The sequence below is a fragment of the Nycticebus coucang genome, chromosome 8, assembly GCF_027406575.1.
Source record: "Nycticebus coucang isolate mNycCou1 chromosome 8, mNycCou1.pri, whole genome shotgun sequence".
NCBI classification, from domain to species: Eukaryota; Metazoa; Chordata; class Mammalia; order Primates; family Lorisidae; genus Nycticebus; species Nycticebus coucang.
Window position 1 is genome coordinate 88,134,071 of NC_069787.1, and position 27,477 is coordinate 88,161,547.

A 27,477-nucleotide genomic window follows, 5' to 3' on the forward strand; every position below is an offset into this window, starting at 1 on the left:
AAATGGCATGCAGAGGTTGCTAAGATCTACAGTAAGAACAAACTTCTATCCATGAAATTGTGAAGGAGAAAAAAATAGTGTTACTCTTGCTGTCACACCTCAGACTGTAAAAGCTAACAGCCACAGTGTTTGATGATTGCTTGGTTAAGATGGAAAAAGGCAAAACTTTGTGGGTGGAAGAAATGAACAGAAACACATTCCAATCTCCAGCAGTCAGATTTGGTACTGTCCTCGGTTTCAGGCATCTGCTGGAAGTCTTGGAACATATCCCCTGGATAAGGGAGACTACTGTATTACATTCCGATCACTTTCCTTTCCTGGGCAAGTTTTTGTTTCACTGTTGCTAATAATTGGGGTTTTGGTCATTTCCTTAGTTTTTTCACATGATGTGAAATTTCATCTTGATCTGTCTTCACCTGGCTTCCCAAATAGAGCCTGAGGGAGAGGCTCATGTGCTATGTTCTTGTCAGGATGTGCAACCTCAGGGAATACCCAAAGAGAAGCCGGGAAGCAGTGGAGGTGATGCGAGGGTGTATTATCAGGCTGGCTGCCAAGTGCTATTGACTGCCTGTTTCTATGGACCTATCCAAGAAGCTGCATAAATTGAGTTCAGAACCACTTGAATTTACCCACTGGCTTCAGTCTCCCAGTGATCCACTCAGCATAAATTTCCCTTACTTCTAGGTTATACACTCCTTACTACTGTTTACCTGGTAGTCATAGGGGAGTGGTGAGAGGTCAGGATGGGTGACCCCAAGTAGACACTGCTATGGAAGCTTTTGCTATTAATGTCTGCAGCAACAAACTGTCTCCATGACTGTGGAAACGTGATGTTCTGTTCTAGCGGGTGATCCTGCCAAAACACAAGTATGTGGCTGTGTGTGTGTGGGGGGGTGTTGCAACAGATAGAGTAGAACCTCCATAGCCGACCACCTCCTTAAGCTGACTTAATTTTCATAGACCGGACACACACCACATGTACGTATCAGTACAGTAGCCTAGTTCCTTAGGTTCACCAGTTTGTTGCAGTCCCTTGGGTGGTCAACTCACAGAGGTTCTGCTGTAATTGAATTCAGTACCATTAGGATTTCATTTTTAGCCATTGTGTTGGATGCTTAAGGGACCTTTTCAGCTTTTCAATGTTTGGTTGATATTCAGTGTTCTCTGAAAACTCCTGTTTTCAGTACAGTTCCTCTGCCCTCACTTGTGCCAGACATCTTCCAGCATATCAATCCTCTGGCCTTCTCTCTTCATAGAGCAACCTCCAGTCTTTTGCTGGGTGCCCAGCTCATGGTGTGGACTAGGAGATCTGCACATTTAGCTTTCCTTAAGTAGATTCAGCCAGTCCTCTTATTTTTTTATTCACCGTCACCATCCCCTCCAGAGGCACCTGATGGCACCAGTTCTTGCCCTGTTGTGGGCTGCAGTGGTGTAAATCACGTTGAGTCCTGACATTCTGCCTTCTGGTTTAGGGTTCAGCTTTCGTGGGTTTGCTAAGGCCACTGCCACTCATTCACCTGCTTCCCAGCTTCCTGAATTTTGGCTGCCTCCTCCCCTGCTTTCTTTGTCCTCATAAGTTCTTTAAAGACAAGAATGTTTGACTGTTATTTTCGTGAGGTTTCAGGAGGGAAGAGGGCGACTTGCGGATGTTTAATCCATCATTTTTAGCTGAACAATAGCACCACTTGTCTAAATCACACTGTCTGGCTCCAAGCCTGCCCTCACCTCGGTGACCCAACATCAGTCAGAGAGCCCAGTTCACTTTGCCCCTAGAAGCTCTGATTGGCTTTTGAAAGCAAAGGCCCTTTTATTTTCTCCTGGGGCAGGAAGATACTGGCTTCCAGCTCTCCAGGTTTGCTCACTCACTTGCTTAGAGAAAGGAAGGCAGAGAGGAAAACAGCTCTTCCTCTTTGAGGCTTCTATAATAGCAAAAACAAAACTTGGGTTAATAAACTGTCAGAGTGAGCCACACCTGGCTTTGAGTCTAGTGAGAAAGTGACATGATCTGGCCCTGCCTCAGTTTCCTCAGTTGCTCAATGCAAGGGGACGATGCTTCTCTTTTAGGGAAGTCGCAGGGAGCAGAGGACCTGATGTGAAGTACTGGGCACAGGGGACACTCAGTAAAGTGGGCTACGGTCAGCATCCTGGAACCCCTGAGGGCAGACCTCTATGCCTCCACCATGGTGCCAGGTGCATGCGCAGATGTGGCTGCTTCCTTCCTCTCCAGTCCTCTTTAGCCCAAGGCAACCTGTCTGAAAGAAGTTCTGCACCCCATGGCTGTCAGGAAATGCCCCACATACCCCTCCCCACAGACTGCCCATCTGATAAACTCACTGAAGGAAAAAGTAAAGATTTAATTTTTCCGTCTCAGATTCCAAGTGTAGCTTTGTTTTAATCTTCCTGAAGGCTAATCTTCCAGGCATTTCAGGGCTGAGCTCTGCTCTACAGCCAGGCATCTGCCCACGAGGACTTTAACCCTCTCCAGGGCTCTGCATGTGCTTTCAGAGCAGCTGATGTGCAGAAGTCTGCTGTGCTGGGCTGCAGGGTGAGATCACCTGCAGAGATCACTCTTGTGGTCATTTGAGCAAGTCAAGTTCATGGCTCCAAGCAGGTGCTTTGGCATCAGTCCATGAGACCTCCTCATGATGGCAGTAAGTGATAACTAGACAAATATATGTGAGGCCCTGTTTTTAGCACTTTACATATATTAAAACTTGGTGAATCGTGCAGTGGCTCAGGCCTGTAATCCCAGCACTGTGGGAGGCTGAGGAGGGAGAATTGCTTGAGCTCAGGAGTTCAAGACTTACCTGAGCGAGAGTGAGACCCCAACTCCTAAAAAAATGGAAAAACCCAGCTGGGCACCACGGCAAGTGCCTGTAATCCCAGTGGCTTCCTGAGGCTGAGGCAGTGGGATGCCCATAGCCGAGTCTGAGGATGCAGTGAGCTATGATGCCATTGCACTCTGCTCAGGGCATAGGGTGGGACTCTATCTCAACAACAAACTATAAATAGATAAATAAATAAATAAATAAATCTCATTGAATCCTCACAGCAACTCTTCGATGTGGGATCCATTCTCATAACCCTTTTGCAGATGAAGAAACTGATGTTGAGTGACATGTTCGTTAGTGGCTGAGCTGGGGTTTGGACCTAGACAGCCCAGCTCCTGTGTGTACTTCAGCACGTCTTTCTAGATAATTGCCTTTCTGAAGTAGGTGTTTGTATTTGTTGAAGAATGCCAAACTCTGTTCTATCCTATGTCTCAGCAGGTGCCAAGTTCTCATCTCATGCAATCCAGACCTACAGATTTCTCTGGTCTTCTAAAGCCTTCTGCTAGCACTATTTCCCCAGGTCAGATGGGAGTGTTGGAAATGCTTCTGGATAAGCCCCTGAGGGGCCAATTCTTCCCTGTAGGGCCCCAAGTCAGGTGCAGAACTGACTCCTGTGAGCTGGGAAGGGCTGGGTCTCTGCAGGCTGAAGACCTGAGCTGGAGTCCCAGCTCTTCTACTTAGTTGGCATGTTCCCTTGAGCAAATTACTCATTCTCTTTGACCCTCAAGTTCCTCATCCATAAAACAGATACGATGAGAATACCTTCCTACAATCCAGGATTGTTGTGGGAGTATCTGGAGGCAGCATTCTTCTAGCCATAATAGTGAAAACTGCTAAACAAAAATGCGATGTTAGCAGACCTCAGCATGGTGCTCAGGTGGTGGACCCAGGTCTGCACCCGGCTTTCTGTGCTTTGCAAACTCTATCCCTACGGCTTGAAAAGATAAATGACCAGAATGTAGGCAAGGCTAGTTTTGTGGGAGGCTTTGGAGTGGGCAGGACTGGTATGGGGAAAATGATTGTATCCTTCACATCTTTGCTATGAGCCAGTGAGTTGCTTGAGAACGTGGCCAAGCATCTTTCACACTGTTGTCTCCATTTCCTGGTCCAGTACTTGGGAAGGGGATGGGGTGGGAGCAGAATGAGAGGATAAAACTGTAATACAGCAGAGTTTGTCTGGGGAGCCACCTCAGTGCCATGCTGCCCCTTTTGAGGAAGTTGCCTGCCTCCTGCCCCCAGATGCCTTGGATTTCCACGCTGTGCCCTGAGGGTTTCCGAAGTGCCAGTGTCACCTGCCTTTCCCAGGGCCCTTCACTCCATGGTACCTACTGGTTACATTTTGGGTTCCAGGCAGTTGTAGATGCCAGCTCAGCCACCAATAACAGAAGCCACATGCATGGTGAAGATTGGAGTCTGAAAAGGGGACGCCACACTCAGTGTCACCAGCCGGTACCTTCTTCCTGCCAGGTGGCATCTAGAACCCTAATGCTTACAAGACCCACTGCTTGAGGCTTTCTCTGGGCCCCCAATTTAAGATGCTGCATTCTGTAAAATGCCATATAACATTTTATGTTTGCCCATAAATACAGTAAGGTGGGCTGTGAGGGTTAAAATTTCAATTTCTATTACTGTTCTTGAAAAATAATTTTTATCTTGGCTGAAGCTTTCACTGAAAGTTTTTTGAATTGCTATCTGTATTTCATGAGAGCGTGGAGAATTCATTTGGATCATAGATTTCTGCCCTCTCTAAATTTGACAGCCCTCTTTTTATTGTTTTTAAACCTAGTATTATCTGATTTTTGTCTCCCTGGCACCCCCACACCTCCTCCCCAACCAGCCAGAACCATCACTGTCTAAGAATTCTCTTTTTGGTCTGCATTTCCACTCCCAGCACTAGCTATTGCTATTTCTTCACTGAGGAAGTTTCCATCACACCACACGGTTACTGTACTTCTGATGCTATACTATGGAAGCTAAGCAGTAGAACCCAGGAAGACAGCCAAGGACTCATGGCTGGCTGCTCCTACCATTTTTGCTTGGGATAAGTGAGATTCAAATTTGAGCCCCCGGGAATTTCAAATTACCCCCTGCCAGGGACCTTTAGCCTCACTCTCAATAAATCCCTTACGGTCAAATACCTAAAGTGCTTTTAACTATTTAGAATACCTTTTTTAGATGTGTCTAAGAGGGCATTTCCTTGGGCATATTAAGGAATGACTAGAATCTCAAAGAAATTTTTATTGTCAATAGGAACTTCTTCTGTTCTTAAGAATCCACTGTATAGGCTGCCATGTACAAGGTTGGGCTGGCTTCTTAGACTTAGCATCCAGGGAATTATTGCAAGCTGTGGCTGTGTGAAGCCACAGGAGTGGTCAGCGTGAAGCCACAGGAAGCCTGTGAAGGCACAGGAGGGGTAGTGTGAGGGTACAGGAGGGACAATGTGAAGTCAGGGAAAGGGCATTGTGAAGCCACAGGAGGGGCAGTGTGTTGTCACAGGAAGGAACAGTGTAGTCACAGGAAAGGGCAGTATGTAGTCACAGGAAGGCGCAGCCTGCAGGCATAAGAGGGGCAGCCTGATGGCACAGGAGGGGCAGCCTGATGGCACAGGAGGGACAGCGTGAAGGCACAGGAGGGGGCAGTGTGAAGGCACATGAGGGGACAGTGTGAAGTCACAGAAAGGGGCAGTGTGAAATCACAGGAGGCAGTGTGAAGTCACAGGAAGGGGCAGTGTGAAAGCAGAGGAGGGGCGGTGTGAAGTCACAGGAAGGGGCAGTGTGAAGGTACATGAGGGGACAGTGTAAAGTCACAGGAAGGGGCAGTGTGAAATCACAGGAGGCAGTGTGAAGTCACAGGAAGGGGCAGTGTGAAAGCAGAGGAGGGGCGGTGTGAAGGCACAGGAGGGGGCAGTGTGAAGGCAGAGGAGGGGGCAGTGTGAAGGTACCAGAAGAGGCAGTGTGAAGTCACAGGAGGGGGCAGTGTGAAGGCACAGGAAGAGGCAGTGTGAAGGCAGGGGGGGGCAGTGTGAAGGCAGAGAAGGGGGCAATGTGAAGGCAGAGGAGGGGCAGGGTGAAGGCACAGGAGGGGGCAGTGTGAAGGCAGAGAGGGGCAGTGTGAAGGCACAGGAGGGGGCAGTGTGAAGGCACAGGAGGGGCAGTGTGAAGGTACTGGAAGAGGCAGTGTGAAGTCACAGGAGGAGGCAGTGTGAAGGTAGACGAGGGTCAGTGTGTAGGCAGAGGAGGAGGCAGTGTGAAGGCAGAGGAGGGGCAGTGTGAAGGCAGAGGAGGAGGCAGTGTGAAGGCAGAGGAGGGGCAGTGTGAAGGCAGAGGAGGAGGCAGTGTGAAGGTACTGGAAGAGGCAGTGTGAAGTCACAGGAGGAGTCAGTGTGAAGGCAGAGGAGGGGCAGTGTGAAGGCAGAGGAGGGGGCAGGGTGAAGGCACAGGAGGGGCCAGTGTGAAGGTACCGGAAGAGGCAGTATGAAGTCACAGGAGGAGGCAGTGTGAAGGCAGAGGAGGGACAGTGTGAAGGTACTGGAAGAGGCAGCGTGAAGTCACAGGAGGAGGCAGTGTGAAGTCATAGGAGGAGTCAGTGTGAAGGCACAGGAGGGGGCAGTGTGAAGGCACAGGAGGGGCAGTGTGAAGGTACTGGAAGAGGCAGTGTGAAGTCACAGGAGGAGGCAGTGTGAAGGTAGACGAGGGTCAGTGTGTAGGCAGAGGAGGAGGCAGTGTGAAGGCAGAGGAGGGGCAGTGTGAAGGCAGAGGAGGGGGCAGGGTGAAGGCACAGGAGGGGCCAGTGTGAAGGTACCGGAAGAGGCAGTATGAAGTCACAGGAGGAGGCAGTGTGAAGGCAGAGGAGGGGCAGTGTGAAGTCTCAGGAGGAGGCAGTGTGAAGGCAGAGGAGGAGGCAGTGTGAAGGTACTGGAAGAGGCAATGTGAAGTCACAGGAGGAGGCAGTGTGAAGGCAGAGGAGGGACAGTGTGAAGGTACTGGAAGAGGCAGTGTGAAGTCACAGGAGGAGGCAGTGTGAAGTCATAGGAGGAGTCAGTGTGAAGGCAGAGGAGGGGCAGTGTGAAGGCACAGGAGGGGGCAGTGTGAAGGCACAGGAGGGGCAGTGTGAAGGTACTGGAAGAGGCAGTGTGAAGTCACAGGAGGAGGCAGTGTGAAGGTAGACGAGGGTCAGTGTGTAGGCAGAGGAGAAGGCAGTGTGAAGGCAGAGGAGGGGCAGTGTGAAGGCAGAGGAGGAGGCAGTGTGAAGGCAGAGGAGGGGCAGTGTGAAGGCAGAGGAGGAGGCAGTGTGAAGGTACTGGAAGAGGCAGTGTGAAGTCACAGAAGGAGTCAGTGTGAAGGCAGAGGAGGGGCAGTGTGAAGGCAGAGGAGGGGGCAGGGTGAAGGCACAGGAGGGGCCAGTGTGAAGGTACCGGAAGAGGCAGTATGAAGTCACAGGAGGAGGCAGTGTGAAGGCAGAGGAGGGGCAGTGTGAAGTCTCAGGAGGAGGCAGTGTGAAGGCAGAGGAGGAGGCAGTGTGAAGGTACTGGAAGAGGCAATGTGAAGTCACAGGAGGAGGCAGTGTGAAGGCAGAGGAGGGACAGTGTGAAGGTACTGGAAGAGGCAGCGTGAAGTCACAGGAGGAGGCAGTGTGAAGTCATAGGAGGAGTCAGTGTGAAGGCAGAGGAGGGGCAGTGTGAAGGCACAGGAGGGGGCAGTGTGAAGGCACAGGAGGGGCCAGTGTGAAGGTACCGGAAGAGGCAGTATGAAGTCACAGGAGGGGGCAGTGTGAAGGCACAGGAGGGGCAGTGTGAAGACACAGGAGGGGGCAGTGTGAAGGCAGAGGAGGGGCAGTGTGAAGGCAGAGGAGGAGGCAGTGTGAAGGTACTGGAAGAGGCAGTGTGAAGTCACAGGAGGAGGCAGTGTGAAGGCAGAGGAGGGGCAGTGTGAAGGTACTGGAAGAGGCAGCGTGAAGTCACAGGAGGAGGCAGTGTGAAGTCACAGGAGGAGTCAGCGTGAAGGCAGAGGAGGGGCAGTGTGAAGGCAGAGGAGGGGCAGTGTGAAGGCACAGGAGGGGCCAGTGTAAAGACACTGGAGGGGGCAGTGTGAAGTCTCAGGAGGAGGCAGTGTGAAGGCACAGGAGGGGGCAGTGTGAAGGCACAGGAGGGGGCAGTGTGAAGGCACAGGAGGAGGCAGTGTGAAGTCATAGGAGGAGGCAGTGTGAAGGTACTGGAAGAGGCAGTGTGAAGTCACAGGAGGAGGCAGTGTGAAGGCAGAGGAGGGGCAGTGTGAAGGCAGAGGAGGGGGCAGTGTGAAGGCAGAGGAGGGGCAGTGTGAAGGCAGAGGAGGGGGCAGTGTGAAGTCACAGGAGGAGTCAGTGTGAAGGCAGAGGAGGGGCAGTGTGAAGGCAGAGGAGGGGCAGTGTGAAGGCAGAGGAGGGGGCAGTGTGAAGGCACAGGAGGGGGCAGTGTGAAGTCACAGGAGGAGGCAGTGTGAAGGCAGAGGAGGGGCAGTGTGAAGGCAGAGGAGGGGGCAGTGTGAAGTCATAGGAGGAGGCAGTGTGAAGTCACAGGAGGAGGCAGTGTGAAGGCAGAGGAGGGGCAGTGTGAAGGCACAGGAGGAGGCAGTGTGAAGGCAGAGGAGGGGCAGTGTGAAGGCAGAGGAGGGGGCAGTGTGAAGTCACAGGAGGAGTCAGTGTGAAGGCAGAGGAGGGGCAGTGTGAAGGCAGAGGAGGGGGCAGTGTGAAGGCACAGGAGGGGGCAGTGTGAAGTCACAGGAGGAGGCAGTGTGAAGGCAGAGGAGGGGCAGTGTGAAGGCACAGGAGGAGGCAGTGTTAAGGCAGAGAAAGTTATTGAAAGAGACAGCAAAAGAGGCAGCAAAATGCTAGTTTCCTTTCCCAGCTCAGCCCCTCCCTAAACTCACCTGAGTCTTCCAAGACTGGAGTCTTCCCTCTTTGTTGTGCGGTGGAGTGAAAATTACATGAGCATTGGGAAAAATTTAAATCCTGCCTGCCACTTACTAGTTGTGAGACCTTGAGCAAGGTACTTTACTCTCTAAATATGAGTTTCTACAGTTATAAAATTATCATATTAGCATGGACATTGTAGGGTTTGGAGAGTGCCTGACACATGGTGAGTGCTCATTTTTATTAGGACCTGTTACACTCATAAGTTAGATGTTTTGATTTTCTGGCTTATAGTCTAGACTCTAGAGCAGTGGTTCTCAACCTTCCCGATGCCGCGGCCCTTTAATATAGTTCCTGTGGGTTGTGGCCCACAGATTGAGAACCGCTGCTCTAGAGAATGCTCGAGCTGGAATTGGGGCCATCTGGTTCTGGGATGAGCAGGAGGCATAGACCCTGCCTGGTTTTGAGATCCAGCCCTAGACCTAGTTTGGGAATAACAGACTGTTAGAAAGTTGCCTCTGACGCCACCTCTCAGATATGCCCCGATGTGAGTGGGTTAAATGGTGGCATTTTCTCATTGACATTCTATGGATGGCAATAGAGAATGAAGTAGGATGACAGACATAATAAAGTTAACTTCATTTTGAATGAGAAACAGGTAGCCTGAAAACATTTTTATTTTTTGTCAACTAATTTTCCCTGATGCAAAAAGGTTGTCACCTATCTATGACATTATTTGAGCCTCATTTTATGGATGAACTGGCCAGTCCTGAACAGATAAGCACCCTGTGAGGCTTCTCTGCACTAAGACCCAGTGCAGCCTTTGGGAATCAGGACTAGAACAGGGGCCTTAGGTGGCAGCCCCTTCCTAGGGTGGCTGGGGCCAGACTGCCTGGGGACGTGCCCCTGCCAGCAGTGTAAGCCTGGGGTCACTCTGTTGCTCTATGCCTGTTTTCCTCACCTGTAAAATGGGCACAGTAATAATACTGGTACCTACCTCGTGAGACCAGCATGAGGATTAAATCAGTTAATATAAGTAAGGTTCTTAAACAGTCTTGGCCACATCATAAGCACTGAATAAGTATCACTTATCATTCCTTTGGTTTTCTTTCTTTTTCATGGAATTGGCCGAGCCAGAAATTATAGTGGCAAAAGTACTTTCCTGTATTGAAGTTGCTGATGTGGAAGGAAAATCACAAGCCCCTGATGGAGCTGAGCAAGGGAGGCTGGCCGTGTGGCGGCTTTGGAGAAAGGCCGCCTGGAATTCTGCCCACAGTGGAACAAGCGGCCCAGCCTCCCAGGACCCAGCAGATCTGACTGGGAGAGGGACGCTGTGGGCCAGGAGGTTCTGATGAGTTGTTGCAGCTGGGCTCCCTCTGCCTGGGTCTGACTCTGGGAAACCAGGGAGCACAATCTCCACCAGGTCCAGCCTGCAGAGTTACTCACAGGTCTGTGACATGTGGTTTTAATCCAGCCCTCTGAAAATTTGCTCATGTATTCTCTCACCCAGCCATAGTTTTGTTGTGACAGTTATTAAACTGTACTTGAAAAAATGGAACAGAAACTCCAAATTCCAAAATCTTTGCCAGTCTCACTCAGAGTTTGAGTAGTAATCAGTGATCAGAGGGCAAAGGTCAGGGAACAGAGCCCTAGAGGTCATCCCACATGTAGTGATGACTCCTGAAACAGAGACAAATTTGGTCTTTATTAAACACACTCACCCCCTCCCCATCGCCTGGTTTCCTTCTGCCCCTTCTCCTACCCAGAAAACTAAGAAACATTCTACAAGTTCTTTGTAACTTTGTTCTGGTGGAAAGAACAAGAAAGCTTTCTCTGTGTTCTCTCCATCTTCCCTGCCCAGTATGTTATCCCACTGTGCATGGCAGTCGGGTGGAGGACCTGGTTTTTGTCATCTTTTTGTGATGTCTGGTATTTGAGAAAAGATGACTTAGACTTTGGCTGCCCAGGACCTCCGGCTGGTCCTTCTGTGAGCAGCGGCAGCAGCAGGGTGTAGGCTGGGGAGTCTGGGGAATGGAGAGCTAGGCAAGATCCTGACTGGATTTCTCCCAAGTAGGAGAGCATTCCTTTCCCTGTGTCTCTATGGAACTGAGAAAAAGTCTCCAGCTGGCAGTGACAATAGAAACTGTAATAAACTCTAGGTGTCCCTGTTCCTCAAACTGTCTCTGTGCAAAGGCCACCAGCTTATGTTGGAAGTTTTGAAAATATCTCCATCTGACAGCATGCTCCCTCCATGCCATCTGCCCATCTGATGAGGAAGACTGGTTTTGTTGCAGGAAGATGAGGCCCAGCAAGAGCACCCAAATACCCTGTTTAAAACAGGAAGAGCTTTATTTCCACCAATGGAGCAGCGGTGGACCCAGAGTCCCAAAATGGCTGCATTCCCTGACTGGCTCAGTCTTCTCCATTTTATCCCCAGTCAAAAAGTTCCAGCCCATGGGTACCTTTCTCATTAGTCAGTTTGAATCAAGCTAGAGAAGCTGGTTCCAGCTTTTACAGAACTGCCGGCCTTTACAGAAGCGGGAGTAAGTGAGTTTCCAGGTCCCAGGAAATGAAGTTTCTACAAATTCCTAAGAGCTGAGTCACCACCAGGAAGACCTTGCAGGTGTGTCCTTGGGGTCTCCTTGAGAAGACCTCTGTTCTCTTAGACCTTACTTTTTCCAGGTATCTTCTCTCATTTCAAGGACTATATCTGTGACCAGGTTGCACTGTCATCCTTGTCACTACCTGAGCCCCATTTGTAGTGACTGCACTAGGCCCGTATTAGTGAAGGGGGGATGCTGTGCTCCTTTCTAAACAGTCTTCCTGTTACCAGGCCAAGCGCACATGTTCAGCACCAAAGGGTCTATATTGGTTGGACTTTGTCATGATAACACTGCATACAAACAACCTCACAATCTCAACAGCTTACAAGAGCATACACGTATCTCAGTTACAGGGCTGTGGGCAGCCAAGGCCCAGTGGGCATGGCTGGGTTGGCTCCAGGCTGGAGGTTGGGATTATATCTGCTCCAGGTGCCTCACCTGGGGCAAGTTCCTCTTACAGTGAGGACAGGTTTGCAAGTAGGCAAGCCAAACCACACAAGCACATTTAAAACCTCCAGTAGGACATGGCGTATATCATGTCTGCTCACATCTCATTGCCAAAAGCAAGTCAGATGGCCAAGGCCAGAGAGAGTAAGTAGGGAAAGTAGACTATCTGCAGTGAAACCATGGCAAGTGGGGGAGGAGGGCAGAATTGTGGACAAATAATGCCATCAAGGACACTGTCCTTCATTTCATGGTTGAGAGTAGTCTTCCACCCTGTGGAAGCAGTGGCTGGGAGTTTGGCCGTAGCACCTGTCCCCCAATTCACAGTGGGCTCCCTTTGATCATGACTGTCCTGGCTTCCCTTCCCACAGTTGCTGGGGAGCCTCAACCCCACTTGGTTGTGATCTCCTTTCCCTCCCTCTACACACTTCCTTCCTGGCTCTCCCCTTTTGCTCCCCACCTTCTTACATGCGTTTCAGGCCAAGCCATTCATTCCTGTCCCATCCTGGTTACCTCTGGAAGGAGCCTTTGCACAACAAGGTCTTTCTCACTGTCTAGGTGGGCTCTCCCTGGCTGACACCTGTGGTTTTACGATGAAAGAGCTTCTCTTTCTGCCCCTACTTTGAGTTGTACTCACAAATATCTTCATTTTTTAATCTGACATTATAATGTGCCAAAACCCAGGAAGAGAAGTGGGTGAATGGGTATTTTTCAGACCCCCAGAAAGGCAGAGAGTGTTTAGATAGTGGAGGGAGAAAAAGCCCTGATGCACCATTCATGCAAATGCGCCAACACGTGTAGCAGACGCTTGATGTGCTTTGACGTGTTTATTTCTTATGCCAACCCTTGGAGGGAGACAGTATCTCATTCTCCCTGTTTTATAACTATGGAAATGGGCAGTGACTTTCCCACTTTAACCTAGCTAGAGGGCAGATGCAGAGCTCAGCAGTGTCTTCCCCACAGCCTGTGCCTCTATTTTTCTGGAAACCTATCCTGTTTCCACTCAGCCTCCTTTGCAGCTGAGGGTGAGAAGGGAATAGGGAAATCTTTGGGAAGGGGTGGCAGTGGGCACTTGAGGGAAGGAGAAATGGAGCAGCTGTAGAGTCAGACAGGGAAGGTGACTCCATCTCTTTTCCTCTGGCCATGATCATCGCAGGGCAGAAAAGACAGGGTGTGCATATTGGATACTGAGAATTGGGGGAGGAGGCCAGGCAGGCCCAGCTGGCAAGTGTACAGTGTCAGGGTCAGTCTAGGTCCCACTAGCAAACTTTCTAGTATATTCCTTATCATCCCCCACCCCCGCCATTTTTTTTTTTTTAACTCTAATGCATTCTTTATTATTCAGCTGAATATTTTTCTTCAGAGGTTGTTTTCTCTGTTTGATCAAAGCAGCTTTTCTTTCTCCAAAGCTTTGCTTGGGTGGCCCTGCCCAGGACATCTGCTCATGGCCACTTTGAATCTTTTTCTCTGCACAACTGCCAACTTTCCTCCAGGTTTTCTGAAGCCAAGTAAGTCCAAGAGAGGGATCAAAACAGTCTGTCTTTTTGAGACATTTTTAAAAGATGATTTATTTTTCCCTAGTGGCATCTAATACTTTGAGAATATAGATTATGACTCCAACTTGAAAATACATTTTTCATTTTAGAAGGAAAAAAAGCAAGCAAACTTGTCCATGGCCATTTCCCCTTTTAGTATTAATGTAAAATATTCAAATGTTGGCATTCTTGCCAGGTATACAGCCCTGGCCAAACATCAGCACTCTGGACCTTTCCATTTTCTCAGCTGTAAAAGAGGGATTATGTGATTTATTTCCCTAGGTCGTCATGAGGATTAAAGGAGACAGTGACTGCAATAGGGTGAACAGTTAAGGGCAATAAGAGGCATAGGATCCAACAACCCCCCTATTGGTGTCTCCTCTATAGAAATCCTTAGTCTTTCCCCCCAGAGATGCATGTATTGAATGTTCAGTGCAACATTGTCTGACATAGTAAAAAACTGGCAATGATCTGAATCTCCTTCTGTTGAGGAATGGGCACAGTTCCACTGTGGAATATTATGCAGCAGTAAAAAAGAATACTATGGACAGATATGGGGAAAGGTTCAGAACATATTGTTATGGCAACCAAAGCAAGTTATGGGATAGTCGTCTCCTTTATGCCAAAAAATAATTACCATATATAGTAGGCTGAGAAATTGCCCCCAAATGATATTGATAATCCTAATCCCTAGAACCTGTGCATGTTACCTTATTTGGGAAAAGGATCTTTGGAAATCTGACTAAGGCTGTTAAGATGGGGAGCCCATCTAGGTGGCCCTAAATGCCATCACATGTGTCCTTATCAGAAGGAGGCTGAGGGAGATTTCACCTTGATAGCTGAGGAGACCACAGAGGCAGAGATTGGAGAGATGTGACTATAGGCCAAGGAATGCTAACAGCCACTAGACACTGGAAGAGCAGAGACTGCACCCTTTCCTGGAGCCTTCAGAGGCAATACAGCCCTGCTGACACCTTGGTTTTGATCCAGTGAAACTGATGTGGAACTTCGGCCCTCCAAAACTGTGAGAAAATATATTTCTGTTGGTTTACCAGGAGTGTCCAACCTGCAGCCTGTGGGTCACATGCTGATCGTTTGTAGACTGTTTTGTTTATCTGTGGTGTCAGATATTGTGAAAAGTATGCATGGACCTTTTTCCTGCTCATTGGCTTTCATTAGTATTTGTGTATTAAATGTGTGGCCCAAGGCAACTCTTCTTCCAATTTGTAGCAGAGAAGAAAAGAGGTTGGATACCCCTGGTTTAAACCATCAAGTCTAGCTAATTGGTCAGGGCAGTTAAAGGAAACTAACCTACTGTGACATACGGGGGTCTGACAATCAAGATCGTAAGCTTGCCATTGTGAGCTTACGTTGGCAACACTGTATAGCTTGGTAAGGTTTCATAACCTTGGCATATGGGTGTCTCACAGTTGTGTTCATGCTGACATGTGGTGGTATCTTGTTGAGTGGTGTTCATCATTGTTGTTGGGTGTTTTCTTTGTGCCATGATGAGAATGTCAGAGCTTAAATTAGAGCAACAAACAAACATTTGTAATTTTCTTATTAAACTTGGCAAGAATGGAAGTGAAATAAGGTATGTGTTGGTCAAAGTTTATGGGGATAATGCCATGAAGAAAACAGCAGTATACAAGTGGATTAAACATTTTTCTGAGGGGAGAGAAAGTATCATTGATGAAGAGAGGTCATGGCAGCCAGTAGCAACTAGAACTGATGAAAAAACATTACGACAATTTGTTGAATTGTGGATTAAAGTCATTGGCTGACTGTGAGAAGCATTGTAGACCAAATAAACATCAATAGGAAAATCTTAACTGAAAATCTTGGCCAACAACTCCTAGCTCTTGTAACACAACAATGCACCAGCTCACACAGTACCTTCTATGAGGAAGTTATTAGCCAGTAAACAAATTGTATTGGAACACCCTCCCTACTCACCTGATGTGGCCCTCTAGTGCCTTTTTTCTTTACCTGAAGGTAATGGAAATCTTGAAAGAAAGACATTTTGATGACATTCAAGACATCAAGACTAATACCAGGACAGGTCTGATGGCCATTCCAGAAAAGAGTTTCAAAATTGCTCTGAAGGGTGGACTGGGCACTGGTGTCGGTGCATAACTTCCCAAGAGGAGTACTTTGAAGGTGACCATAGTGATAGTCAGCAAATGGGCCTTTTCATTTTCTCAGCTGTAAAATAGGGATTGTATAATTCCTATTTCCCTGGGTCGTTGTGAGATTAAAGGAGATAGTGATACAGTGCAGCACTCTTTCTAGAACGATTTCACAACTGAATTGTCAGACCTTGTATGTGTATACTGTAATGCAAAGGAGAGTAACAGGCCTAGAAGATGCACACCCAAATTATTACCTATGGCTCCCTCTGGGGAGGAAAAGGAGATGTTCACATTTTGTTTGGTTTTCTTGGTATCTGTGTTTTTAACAGTGTGCATCTATGCAGGTATTACTCGTGTGTGTTTTTCAAAATAGTAATAAAGGCCATATTAGAATCATATGTAATTAGAACAAAAATTTAAGGTATCACTTCAGAAGGAAGGCATCGTTTATCTTATTAATAGAAAAGAGGCTCAGTTCCACCAAGGGCCCTCAGCTGCACCACACAGAGTGCCTCTCAGTTGTTCCTGGGAAGGATGGAGGCTGGACACGGATCTACTGAAGTTTGGCCCCTTTAGTTGAGGGCTGTTGCCAGGTGTCAATTTCCCCAGTGCCTCCCGGCAGAGCTGGTAGGAAAGCCTAGAGTGACTCAGGCCTAGGTAGGAACTGGTGGTATGCAAGGAGATTGTCTGCTGTGAGGGCAGCTGGAGTTAGTTGGGGGACATAAAACAAGTGAATCGACCATATTTTCTTGTTTCCTGTTGATGCTTTGCCATCTGGAGCCTGTGGGCTCAGGACTGCCCCTCCCAGGGTTGGCTGATTCCTAGAGACAGCAAGTATCTCTAGTGAGCATGCCTTTGGTATACGAACCAACCAGAGTCCAGACCCTCGCCCACCTCCTTTGATTGAGCTCCTGCAGTCTGTCCCCTGCCACATCACACCTGTGGCCCAGAGTGCCTCTGAAATTATTCAAACTAGCCAATTTGAAGCCTGCTCAGCTTGCTTGGTTTCTTTGCTCATTCCTCACGGTGCAAACCACAGAAAAGCCTCCAGTCCACACTTCCGCTCTCTCTGGCTGCTGTGGCCCTGTGTGGCATGCCATGCCCTGTGTTTCTAGGGGACTGTGATTATAATAAAAACTGATTCCATGACAATCATTTCCATGTCAATGTGTCTCACCATACCTACTTGAAACAAATCCTTGGTATATTTTAAAACAAAGGAGCACAACAAACATTCGCTATCTGGGTTGGAGGAGGGGGTCTGGAGCCCCAGGCAGGGAACTGCCTCAGAGATTGAAGCAGCTCTTCTCACCAGCAGGGCTGCCATGCCATAGGCCAGGGAACAGTATTTGCACCTCCCTGGTAATCCCTGTTATCCAAGGGCTCATTTTATAGAGAGCGTCCTGTGTGCTAGGCATGATGACAGTCTTGAGATGCATGGCAAATGAACCAGTGTCCCACCTGCATGGACCAATATCTACTTGGAGGGACAGACATTCACTGACTGAGCACAGCATGGAGTAACAAGGGCTGTGCTCGGGGAGGAATAGTGTTTTGTGGGAGCACATAGTGAGGGCATCCAACCCATGAGGGGTCCCAGGGGAAGGCTTCTCAGGGAAGGTGGTGTCTAAGCTGAGACCTGAGGAGTGAAAACCAGGAGGAGGGGAATATTCCAGGAAGAGGGAGCAGCATGTGCAAAGGTCTGGAGACAGAGGGGGTCTGGCACTGTGCAGAACTGAAAGAAGCTGAGTACGGCCAGAGCAGCTCTGCACGTCAGTCTGCGCTAAAGAGGGTGCAGTGCTGTGAGGACAGGAGCAGGAATGGGAGCGAGCAGACCAGTAGGGCCTGCTGCAGGTGGTACCTGGGTTCAGGTAGTTGCCGAGGGGCTGATGAGAAGGGGACTGGCTTAAGAGGAGGAAACATTTGTACAACTTGGATGTATGGGGCAGAGGAAAGGCAAAGGTCAGCCCTACATTTCTGGCTTGGAAAGGACTAACTTTTAGCCAGACTGGAACAGAAGGAGGAACATGGCTGGGCGTGGTGGCTCACACCTGTAATCCTAGCACTCTGGGAGGCCAAGGTGGGTGGATTGCCTGAGCTCACAAGTTCAAGACTAGCCTGAGCAAGAGTGAGACCCCATGTCTAAAAATAGCTGGGCATTGTGGTGGGTGTCTATAGTCCCAGCCACTCTGGAGGACAAGAGAATTGCTGTGCCCAAGAGTTTGAGGTTGCCATGAGCTATGACGCCGTGGCACTCTTCTGAGGGTGACAAAGTGAGACTCTGTCTCAATAAAGAAGAAGGAGGAACATGTTTGGAGGGAGGGCATGGGCTGGTCAGTAAATACAAAGTGGAGAAATTCTAGGTGACCTAGTGGTTCCTGCCCCTTTCCTGACTGCTAGAAATTGAACTGCGATAGGTGGGCCACATCACTTCCTGCTCCATAACACCCTTCAAAGACCTTCAAGGGGGTGGGGGTCTCTCTGGAGGGTGCTGCTGAGTGCTCAGAGCACCTGGAGGCTGCACCCAAGTCCCATGAAGCTGGTGAACAGATCAGTGGATTGTGTAGAGGGGGCCAAACTCTTGGACTTCTCAGGGCTGTTTGGGTGCTGTGCTCCTGAGCACAGAAGCGGGGGAAAAAAGTTCTTGCTCCGAGGGCTATGCCAGTCACTGCATTCTCTAAGGCAGTGATTTTCAACTGGTGTGCCATGAGAGCTTTTAAAAACCATTAATTAAATTATTTTTGAAAGAAGTTCAAAGCTCAGTAAGTATATTGTTTTTTTTTAACTCTTTTTTTTTTTGATCAACATAATTTAAGTGTGTGTGGAACTTTATCGGTTCAAGTGTGCTGTGAGATTAAAAAGTTGAAAAACATGGGCGGCACCCATAGCTCAGTGGGTAGCACTGGCCACATACACTGAGGCTGGTGGGTTCGAATCCAGCCTGGGCCGGCTAAAGCAACGCTGACAACTGCAACAAAAAAATAGCTAGGCGCTATGGCAGGCGCCTGTAGTCCCAGCTACTTGGGAGGCTGAGGCAAGAGAATCGCTTAAGCCTAAGAGGTTGCTGTGAGCTGTGACACCACAGCACTGTACCCAGGGCAACAGCTTGAGACTCTGTATCAAAAAAAAAAAACGTTGAAAAACACTGGTCTAAGGGCTTCCTTCTTACAAGGTGCCACTGAGGACTGCTGGTATGAACATGGCAGCATAAACCCTACATTCTCACCTTGTCCTAGAAACCAGCCGAAACCCACAAAGAGAATGGGAGACAAAAGGCAAATTCCTTTTCTAGTGAAATCAGGAGACAGACGCCAAAATACTTGGGAGCAATGTGAAAAGCAGTCGGTTTCACGCAGAAGCAGTGTTGGGAGAAGTGAGAGTGGAGGAGAAAGCCCAGTGCAGCAGGGTCCAGAAAGCACCAGGAAAATATACCTGAAGGTGAGCAACACACCCGAGAGCACAGTTGCCACCTCCCCTTGTCTGCAGGACAGGGTGTGGGAATGGGGGGTTAGTTTGGCAGCCCCGTGGCCCCAGTGGGGCTGTTAGGAGACTGGTACATAAGGAACCACGCTAATAAGCTGTACTTGCAGGACACAGCCTGGTGGTAGGTAGATGAGAAGAAAGGATCTGCATTATGAAAACCAGCTGTTTCCAAATTCTACCTGGGTTCTGCAGGAGCATCTTTCAATTGACTGGTCCGACTCGTACAATGAAAGGAATTCAGTATCCACACAGAGATATGATAAGAAATAAGGAGCCGGGGATGGTGGCTCATGGCTATAATCCTAGTGCTCTGGGAGGCCAAGGCAGGTGCATTGCTTGAGCTCAGGAGTTCGAGATCGGCCTGAGGAAGAGTGAGACCCCATCTCTACTAAAAATAGAAAAACTAGCTGGGCGTTGTCATGGGGCCTGTAGTCCCAGCTCCTTGGGAGGCTGAGGCAAGAGGATCTCCTGAGCCCAAGAGTTTGAGGTTGTTGTGAGCTATGATGGTGACATGGCACTCTACCCAGGGTGACAAAGTGAGACTTTATCTCAAAAAAAAGAAAAAAAAGAAATAAGGAGATAAAGAGCAGCCATGTGTATTGACAGATGAGACCCAGTCACCTTGAAAATATTACCTCAGAAACGGGTGAAAATTTTGAGCAAACATTTCATATGAATTTTTAAAACTTAATGAAAAAATACTCTCTATGAAGGAATATCACAAAACGGGAATGCAAAAACTCAAGAAAAAATGGTGAGATAGGAAGATGTGAAATATAAGCCGGAAAGAGATAGAGAAAAGCAGAACTTAACACAAAGGTTGAATAAATACTAGGTTCAATAAGCCAAATAAAGTATAAAAATCAGAGAAATGAACACAGCGAGATTATAATAGAAAGGATTAAAGAGAAGATGAATGATACGTAAGGCAGATAAACATATACACAATTGAAGCACCTACAAAAGAAAATGAAAATAAAATTGTGGAATGGAACAAATAATATTGACTTCAAGAAAACTGATGAAATAAGAGATGTATACCCTCCTTTTCTTGTAGGTCAGGGATACTGCATGCCAAGAAAAATTGACCCAGAACAGTCAAGGGTGAGATAAAGTCTAATAACATTACTAGACTTTAAAGAAAAAGAAAGAATCCTTAGGACAGTCGGGCAGGCTAAGAAATCTTTCTTCTGTAGATTTCTCCACAGCAGCATTCAATGAGCAGGACAATAAGCTCTTCAGAGAAAGAAACTGCAAGCCAAGTATTTTGTGTCCAGTCAACTTTACTGCAGGTATGAATGCTGTGGAAAAATAGTTTGAGCGTGCAAGAACTCAGGGATAATTGTTTCTATATGGTCTTATGTCGGCCAAGAAATAATGAGAAACTAGAACTAAAGGGACAGGGGTCTGCACAGAAAATGTTTAACTGGCTAACTAAGCCCTGGGCAAGTGAGGGTGTTAAGAGTGATGGACTAGAAGGCACATGCTTTCTCTTCTGATAATGAAGAGATGACACAAACGCTATTAACAGTTAGAAGGGGGATGAAGGAAGAAGGTGGGAGGAAGAATACATATGCTGTTTACTTCATTTATTATTTTTTATTGTTTTATTGTTTTTTATTGTTTGGGATTCATTGAGAGTACAAAGAATTAGGTTACACCGATTGTATTTGTTAGATACGGTCCCTCTTATAATTGTATCCCAACCCCAAGAGGTGTGTTGTGATCGCCTCTTCCTCCTCTCCCTCCCCAGTCCCTCATTCCACTAACCCACACCTTATATTAGATCATCTACTGCCTTCATATTAGAATGGAGTACACTGGATTCTTGCTTCTCCATTCTTGTGATGCTTTACTGAGAATAATGTGTTCCACCCTAATCCAGGTCAATACAAAAGATGTAAAGTCTCCATCTTTTTAATGGCTGAATAGTATTCCATGGTGTACATATACCACAACTTGTTAATCCAATCCTGGGTTGATGGGCATTTATTTGTTTCTACATTTTGGCGATTGTAAATTGAGCTGCGATAAACAGTCTAGTACAAGTGTCCTTATGATAAAATGATTTTTTGTCTTCTGGGTAGATGCCTAATAATGGGATTGTAGGATCAAATGGGAGGTCTAATTTGAGTTTGAGGATTCTCCATAATTCCTTCCAAAAAGGTGTATTAGTTTGCAGTCCCACCAGCAGTGTAAAAGTGTTCCCTTCTCTTCACATCCATGCCAGCAACTTTGAGGCTTTGTGATGTGGGTTATTCTCACTGGGGTTAGGTGACATTTCAGCGTGATTTTGATTTGCATTTCTCTGATGAATAGGGAAAATGAGCATTTTTTTCGTCTGTTTGCTAGCCATTTATCATCTTCTTTAGATAAGGTTCTATTCACATTTCTTGCCCAGAAAATGGGATTGTTGGCTCTTTTTTTGTTGATTAATTTGAGTTCTGTGCAGATCCTAGTTATTAAGCTTTTGTCCAATTCATAATATGCAAAATATATCAGCCTAGGGAAAGATTTTATGAAGAAATCTTCCATGGCGGTTGCAACAACAACAACAACAAAATGGGACTTAATTAAACTGAAAAGTTTCTGTAAGCTAAGGAGACAGCAACCCAAGAAAATAGACAACCTTCAGAATAGGAAAAGATGTTTAGTTCATTTATAATAGGGAATGAAAGAATGTTATTTAAAGATGAAAAATACAGCATGGCCCTGGGGTATAGACATACCTGCTGGCTTCACAGCAGCCTAAGTACTTTGGATGGGGGGTTGGGAGTGGCGGGGGGAGAGATCAGCATATGGGTGTCAGAGACCAGAGGGGATTTTCCCATGGCCTTCTCTTCCCCCAGGTGCAGGAGTGGGGCGGTTAGTGGTCCTTCTAATATAGCTTCAGATCTTACAGCCAGATGGATGGAAAGAACTTAGTGGCCTTCACACATCATCCTGGTTTTGGCATGTTCCCTGGGGTCTTAGGGGTCAGCTCAGAGCTGCAAGGGAACTTTTGATTTTCATGGTCTCACTGCTCTGGCCAAGGTTGACTGGACAGTGGCAGAAGACCTCACTCATGTCAACCCTCTTTTCTAAGAACCACCCCGAGGGCCCAGACTGACTTAAGGGGTGGTGGTGTGGGGGTTCCTCTTGCCAAGCTTTGCCCCACTGTAGATGCTTATCTTGAGTGGGTGGGGCAGGAGGGTGTTCAGGAAGGCCTACAGTGGGTCAATCTACTTCCAGCTGGCCCCCCACCCCCAAGAGTTGGAATCCCTGGATGGGGGAAGTGAGGCCTCAAAGACCATTTTTTATCCAATGCACCCTTTATAGATGAGGAAGCTAGTCCAGAGAGTGAGGCCACATGGTCAACACAGGCTGCAGCCTGTGGTCTCCTTGTCCAGTACTCTTTCCACCACCACACCCTGACTCCCAGTGGCTGAGGTGTTGGGTACAGAGGGTTCAGGAGCCATTAGGGCACCAGGCACAGAGGTGCAAAAAGGGAGATGATGGCCTCATTTCCAGAAGACAAGAGGAGCTGCAACAGGGAAGAACCAGCATGAAGGAAGGTTCCTGGAGGTAGGAGGGAGCCATACATCTTTCTAGGTAGCACTGTAACTGAGCGTTCCCACCCCTTTGATTATCTTCTGATTTCTGATGGCTGAGGAGAGACGTATGTTGGTTCTTGCAGCAGTTGCCCCTGGCACAGGAGCCACAGAGGCAGACAAATGAGGAAATGCTCAAGGGGCCATTCCTCCAGGCCAGTGTTTGGAAGGAAGGAACCACTTAACAGATTCTAAGGAGGGTCAGGGGAGATGCTCTTTTAACTGCACAGGGAAGGGAGCTTGGGGATGATCGTAGTTAGGCCTTTCTTGCTGTGTGTGGCAGGAATACCCACTTGCCACAGCTCACATGTAGATGGAGAACAGGTTTACATGCATAACTGCAGAGTCCCCCAGAGTCCCAGGCAGTGACTACAGCTGCTCCTGGAAGCCAGACAAGGCACTCTATCCTGTTTCCGTCTCTGGTTGGTCTGTGGGGCTGCTTCCTTCTCTCTCCCTGCAGACTGACTCTCAACAGAATAGGACCCAATGCCAGATCTTAAGATGTGTGGCCATGGGGCCTGTTGTGTGACCAGAGATGTGAACGAACAGCAGCTTTGCCGTGGTTGTAAACTCGCTCCTGTAATTATTAAGTCAAGAAACAGACTACATAAGATGAGATGGCGTGTAGCGAAATTCTTTATTTAGGGGTTTAATTTTATACCTTTCTAGTCACGTACACACTTAATTTATTATCTGTTAGTTTTACCATTACCTCACTTTACCTAGCTGAAATTAACTTGAAAGGAAATATCCTGTTACCATATCAACACAATCACTTTGGCAGTAAACATCTTCTTCTAGACACTGACTAATCTCTGGGCAGGTGTATAAACAAAATCATAAAGAAGAAAGTAGCCACAGGGGAACAGAGTTAATGGAAGAATATCTTCAAGCATTCACTCAGTTTACTCAGTATGAAGTAACGACTGTGTCTTTTCCTCAGAGCAGAGCACCTATAGACCTCTGACAATATGTTGTTAATATACGTCAACCCTCTGGCCCGTATTTCTGAGGAAGGGCAGCATGCCCTTTGATCTCAGGCTTCACAGGGTGCGCAGCTTCAGAGACATGGCTTATGGAATTTTTAACTCCAGGGAAGCCAACTCTGTGTGTGTCTCAGGGGGGCTCAGGTCCCTTAAGCCTCTGGAAAAACACTGAGTTCACTTTTTGTGCTTGATGTAGGATATGTTTATTTCTAAATATTATCCTACAGGGCCCCTGCTCTCTAGTTCATGAGCAGAATGAGTCAACTTTCTAATTTATTTCAAGCTCCTCTTCCCAGGGCTGGGGTGGAGGGCAGGATCTACTGGCCCAGCACGGGCTAGGAGTTCAGGCATCTTCACAGATGAGGCTACTGCGGTGGGTTGCAGGGATAGAGAAGGCACTTTTGAGAGAAGCCAGTGGACTACTGCTGCTGCATCTGACCCACAGATATCTGCTACAGAACTGATCCTGGACAGGGTCTTTTTGTCACGCACAAGGGAATTTTTCAGAATGGCAAGCACATGTGAGATTTGTTTTGTTGGCCTAGTTTCCTTGATATCTTTTTAAAAAATCTGTTTACCCATGTGCTCTTTGTATGCATCCCAGCAACTGGCCTCACACTGCACAAAGCATCAAAAATCTGAGAAATATTTGCCAAGTTCAGTAAGTAAACATAATTTGGGGAGAGTTTTTGTGATGTGCAGTGCATTTTTCATTCATTCAGCTGGTCACATATTCATTGATTCTCACTGAGAGATGAGCATGGTACCAGTGCTTTGCTGGTAGGTCTGTCATTAGGGTAAAGGCTCACAGGGACAGAGACTCCAAAGTGCAGAGGCTCAACCTGCTCCTGGCAGCCCTACTCCCACCCAGCCACACAGGCACCTACCCTCCTTGCTTTCTGTGGCTCCACAGTGCGGCTAGAGCAGCAGCTCTTGAACTTGAGCCTGTGACAGAATCACCTAGAGAGCTTGTGACAACAAAGGCTGCCAGACCCCTGTTTCTGATTCTGTAGTTCTGGGGTAGGGGACTGAGAATTCACATTCATGACAGTCCCTAGGTGATACTGATGCTGCTGGACTAGGGACCACATGTTGAAAAATCACTGTCCCTAGGGTGTGACCTTGCTCACATGTGTATGTGCCGACCTGCAGGGAAGAGGGGAGAGGACAGGGCAACCAATGTCCCCTTAAGCATGCGAGGCAAGCAAAAGTGGTAGACTCTTACGCTAATCAGAGACTTGACCTCCTGGCCACAGTTGGCTGCAAGGGAGGCTGGGCAAGGCCATCCTTAATAGGGAAGCTATGTGCCCTGAGAAAGGAGAAGGGCATATTTGTAGGGGACAACTAGAGTCTGCGAGGGTGGGCTGTGGAATCACAGGGAAAAAAGAGGGGCTGGCATGTGGTGGGGAGGGACAGATGTGGAAAGATTCCCATAGTGTATGGTGACAGTGTTGTAATGTGAATTTATTCAAAGGGAGAATGGGAAAAAGCCCAATTCTTTCTGCAGGCATCAGCAAAGCCCACCCCAGGAGGTGGAGCAAGGTAAGCTGAGGCCTGATTCAGCGGACAGAGCTGTTACCTCTCCTGAAGGCAGCTAGCTGTCACTCCACTTGGGCTGTGCCCCTCTCACTCTCCCTTAACTGGGGTACCCCTTTATTCACCATCCCCATTGTTTTGTGGATTGGAGCTGATGTCTTTCCCAGGTCTCAAGCTTTCTTTTCTACCCCATCCCCAGGCATCTTGGCTGTGGAGAAGGCTTCGTGGCAAGAGGCGGCCAGTGATGGCATTCTGCCTCCTGATGACCCTGTCTGCCGTGGCTGTCACCCGATTACCCCCACAGTATCTAGCTGGTAGTCCAGCCCCTGGTCCCCTGGAACCCCAGGGGGTGACTGGTGCTCCTGTCCCCCATGTCCGACAAAACTTGAGCTCCAGCCGGAGGCAGCGGGCAAGAAACCTGGGATTCTGGAGAGGCCAGGCTTCGCCCAGGAATTCCATCTTGGTCTGTGTTGGGGAGCAAGGCCACAAAGCACACACGGACAGAAGCAGGGAGTCCCCAGGAGGGGACAGCAGGCCTCCAGGGAGGGTCAGAAGGGACATTACTTTGACAGGTGATCCAAGACTCAGTAGCCAGCATCTTGTGCTCCTGAGGGAGGATGAGGTCAGCAATCCAGGAGCCAAAGCCTTGGGCCACTCCCGGCACAGCAGATCCATCCAAAAGACACAGAGTGTGGTGGACACCCTGACCGGCCTACTTGCAGGGGGAGATGTGGTGGCCTTAGGGGCTTGGACAGCTACTGCTGCACTGACCCTCAGGCCCCATCTTGTACAAGGCAGGGATCTGCCAGAAAGTGAGGACAGAGGCTTGACTGGTGGGCCACAAGCAGAGGACCCCACCCTGGCCTCAAGGACTCATCAGTGGCCTGGCTCTGTGGGGGAGCTGCAAGGGTCTGTGTGGTGTAATGCTGGGACCCCTGAGCTATTGACCAGCTCAAGGACTGGCAGGCAGGTTCCTCCATGGCTCACAGAACTTGACGTGCAGACCCTGCAACTGTTAATGCAGGGGGCAGTGGTGGGCAAAGCCAGGATCCCCGCCCACGGACAGGTGCTGCAGGTCGGCTTCTCCACCGAGGGTGCCTCTGAAGGCCTGTCTCCTCCCATGCTCAGCCAACTCTGCTCCCAGGGCTTCTGTGGCCTGATCAAGAGGCCTGGGGATCTGTCTGAGGTCCTGTCCTTTCATGTGGACCGAGTACTGGGGCTGCGCCGTAGCCTGCCTGCTGCAGCCCGGCGCTTCCACAGCAACCTGCTACCCTACCGCTACACAGATGGGGGCGCGAGGCCTGTCATCTGGTGGGCACCTGATGTGCAGCACCTGAGTGACCCAGATGAGGACCAGAACTCTCTGGCTTTGGGCTGGCTGCAGTACCAGACCCTCCTGGCACATGGCTGCCACCGGCCCAGCCAGGCTCCATGCCTGGGCATCCAGCACACTGAGTGGGCGCGCCTGGCACTCTTTGACTTCCTGCTACAGGTAGGTAAGTTTGTCAGGGGTGTGGGGAGGCCTGAATTGCCATCTGAAGTTGGACGGTGACTCTCCTCCCAGTCCAGGTCTTTTGACCACCAAGTACCTGTTTTTGTAATTTTCTGCCTCTGTTTACCTGTCCAACGGTGTGCTAGAGCTGGCCCATTACAGCTCATAAGAGCTGACTGCTAAAATTTTCAGTAATTTTGTGACCTGGTTGTGAAACACAGGCATTTTAATAATTAAATTATATAAAATAATCAATAAATTATATTAGAAATAGAGGTAATAAACATTCAGAACCCATCGCTTCTAAATATTTTACTACTTTTTTTGCTTATTGATTGAGGCAGGATCTCATTCTCTTGCCCCGGCTGGAGTACAGTGGTACAATCATAGCTCTCAGTAGCTTCAAACTCCTGGGCTCAACTTATTTTGCCACCTTAGCCTCCTGAGTAGGTAGGATTACAAGGGCATGCCATGCCTGGCTAGTTTTTCTCTTTCTTTTTCTTTCTTTCCTTTTTTTTTTTGAGACAGAGTCTCATTCTGTCACCCTGGTAGAGTGCTGTGGCATCATCATAGTTCACAGCAACTTCAAATTCTTAGGCATAGTTGATCCTCCTACCTCAGCCTCCCGAGTAGCTGGGACAACAGGTGCCTGCCATAATGGCCAGCTGGTTTTTCTATTTTTAGTAGAGATGGGGTCTTGCTTTTGTTCAGGCTGATCTCAAACAATCCACCCATCTGAGCTTCAGTTTTTCTATTTTTTTTTGTGGGGAGGGCTCTTTCTCTTGGTCAGCCTGGTCTTGAACCCCAGACCTCAAGTGATCCTCCTGCTTTGGCCTCCCCAAATGCTAGGATTATAGGCATGAGCCACTGTGCATGGCCCATTTTACTATTATCTGTGCTCTTGCAGTTACTTCTATCCATTGTGTCTATACAGTGAATACTATACACGTGTGAAGGTG

The 27,477-nt window shown here is 48.3% G+C and overlaps 1 protein-coding gene across 1 annotated transcript in view; it reads left to right on the forward strand.

Annotated features, from left to right (window-relative positions):
• GASK1A (golgi associated kinase 1A) overlaps positions 1–27,477 on the forward strand; it is an 87,822-nt gene that overhangs the window by 28,825 nt on the left and 31,520 nt on the right. The window contains exon 2 of the mRNA XM_053599772.1: positions 25,226–26,518. Within this exon, the coding sequence (XP_053455747.1) occupies positions 25,226–26,518 (1,293 nt within the window). The remainder of the gene's footprint in view (positions 1–25,225; positions 26,519–27,477) is intronic.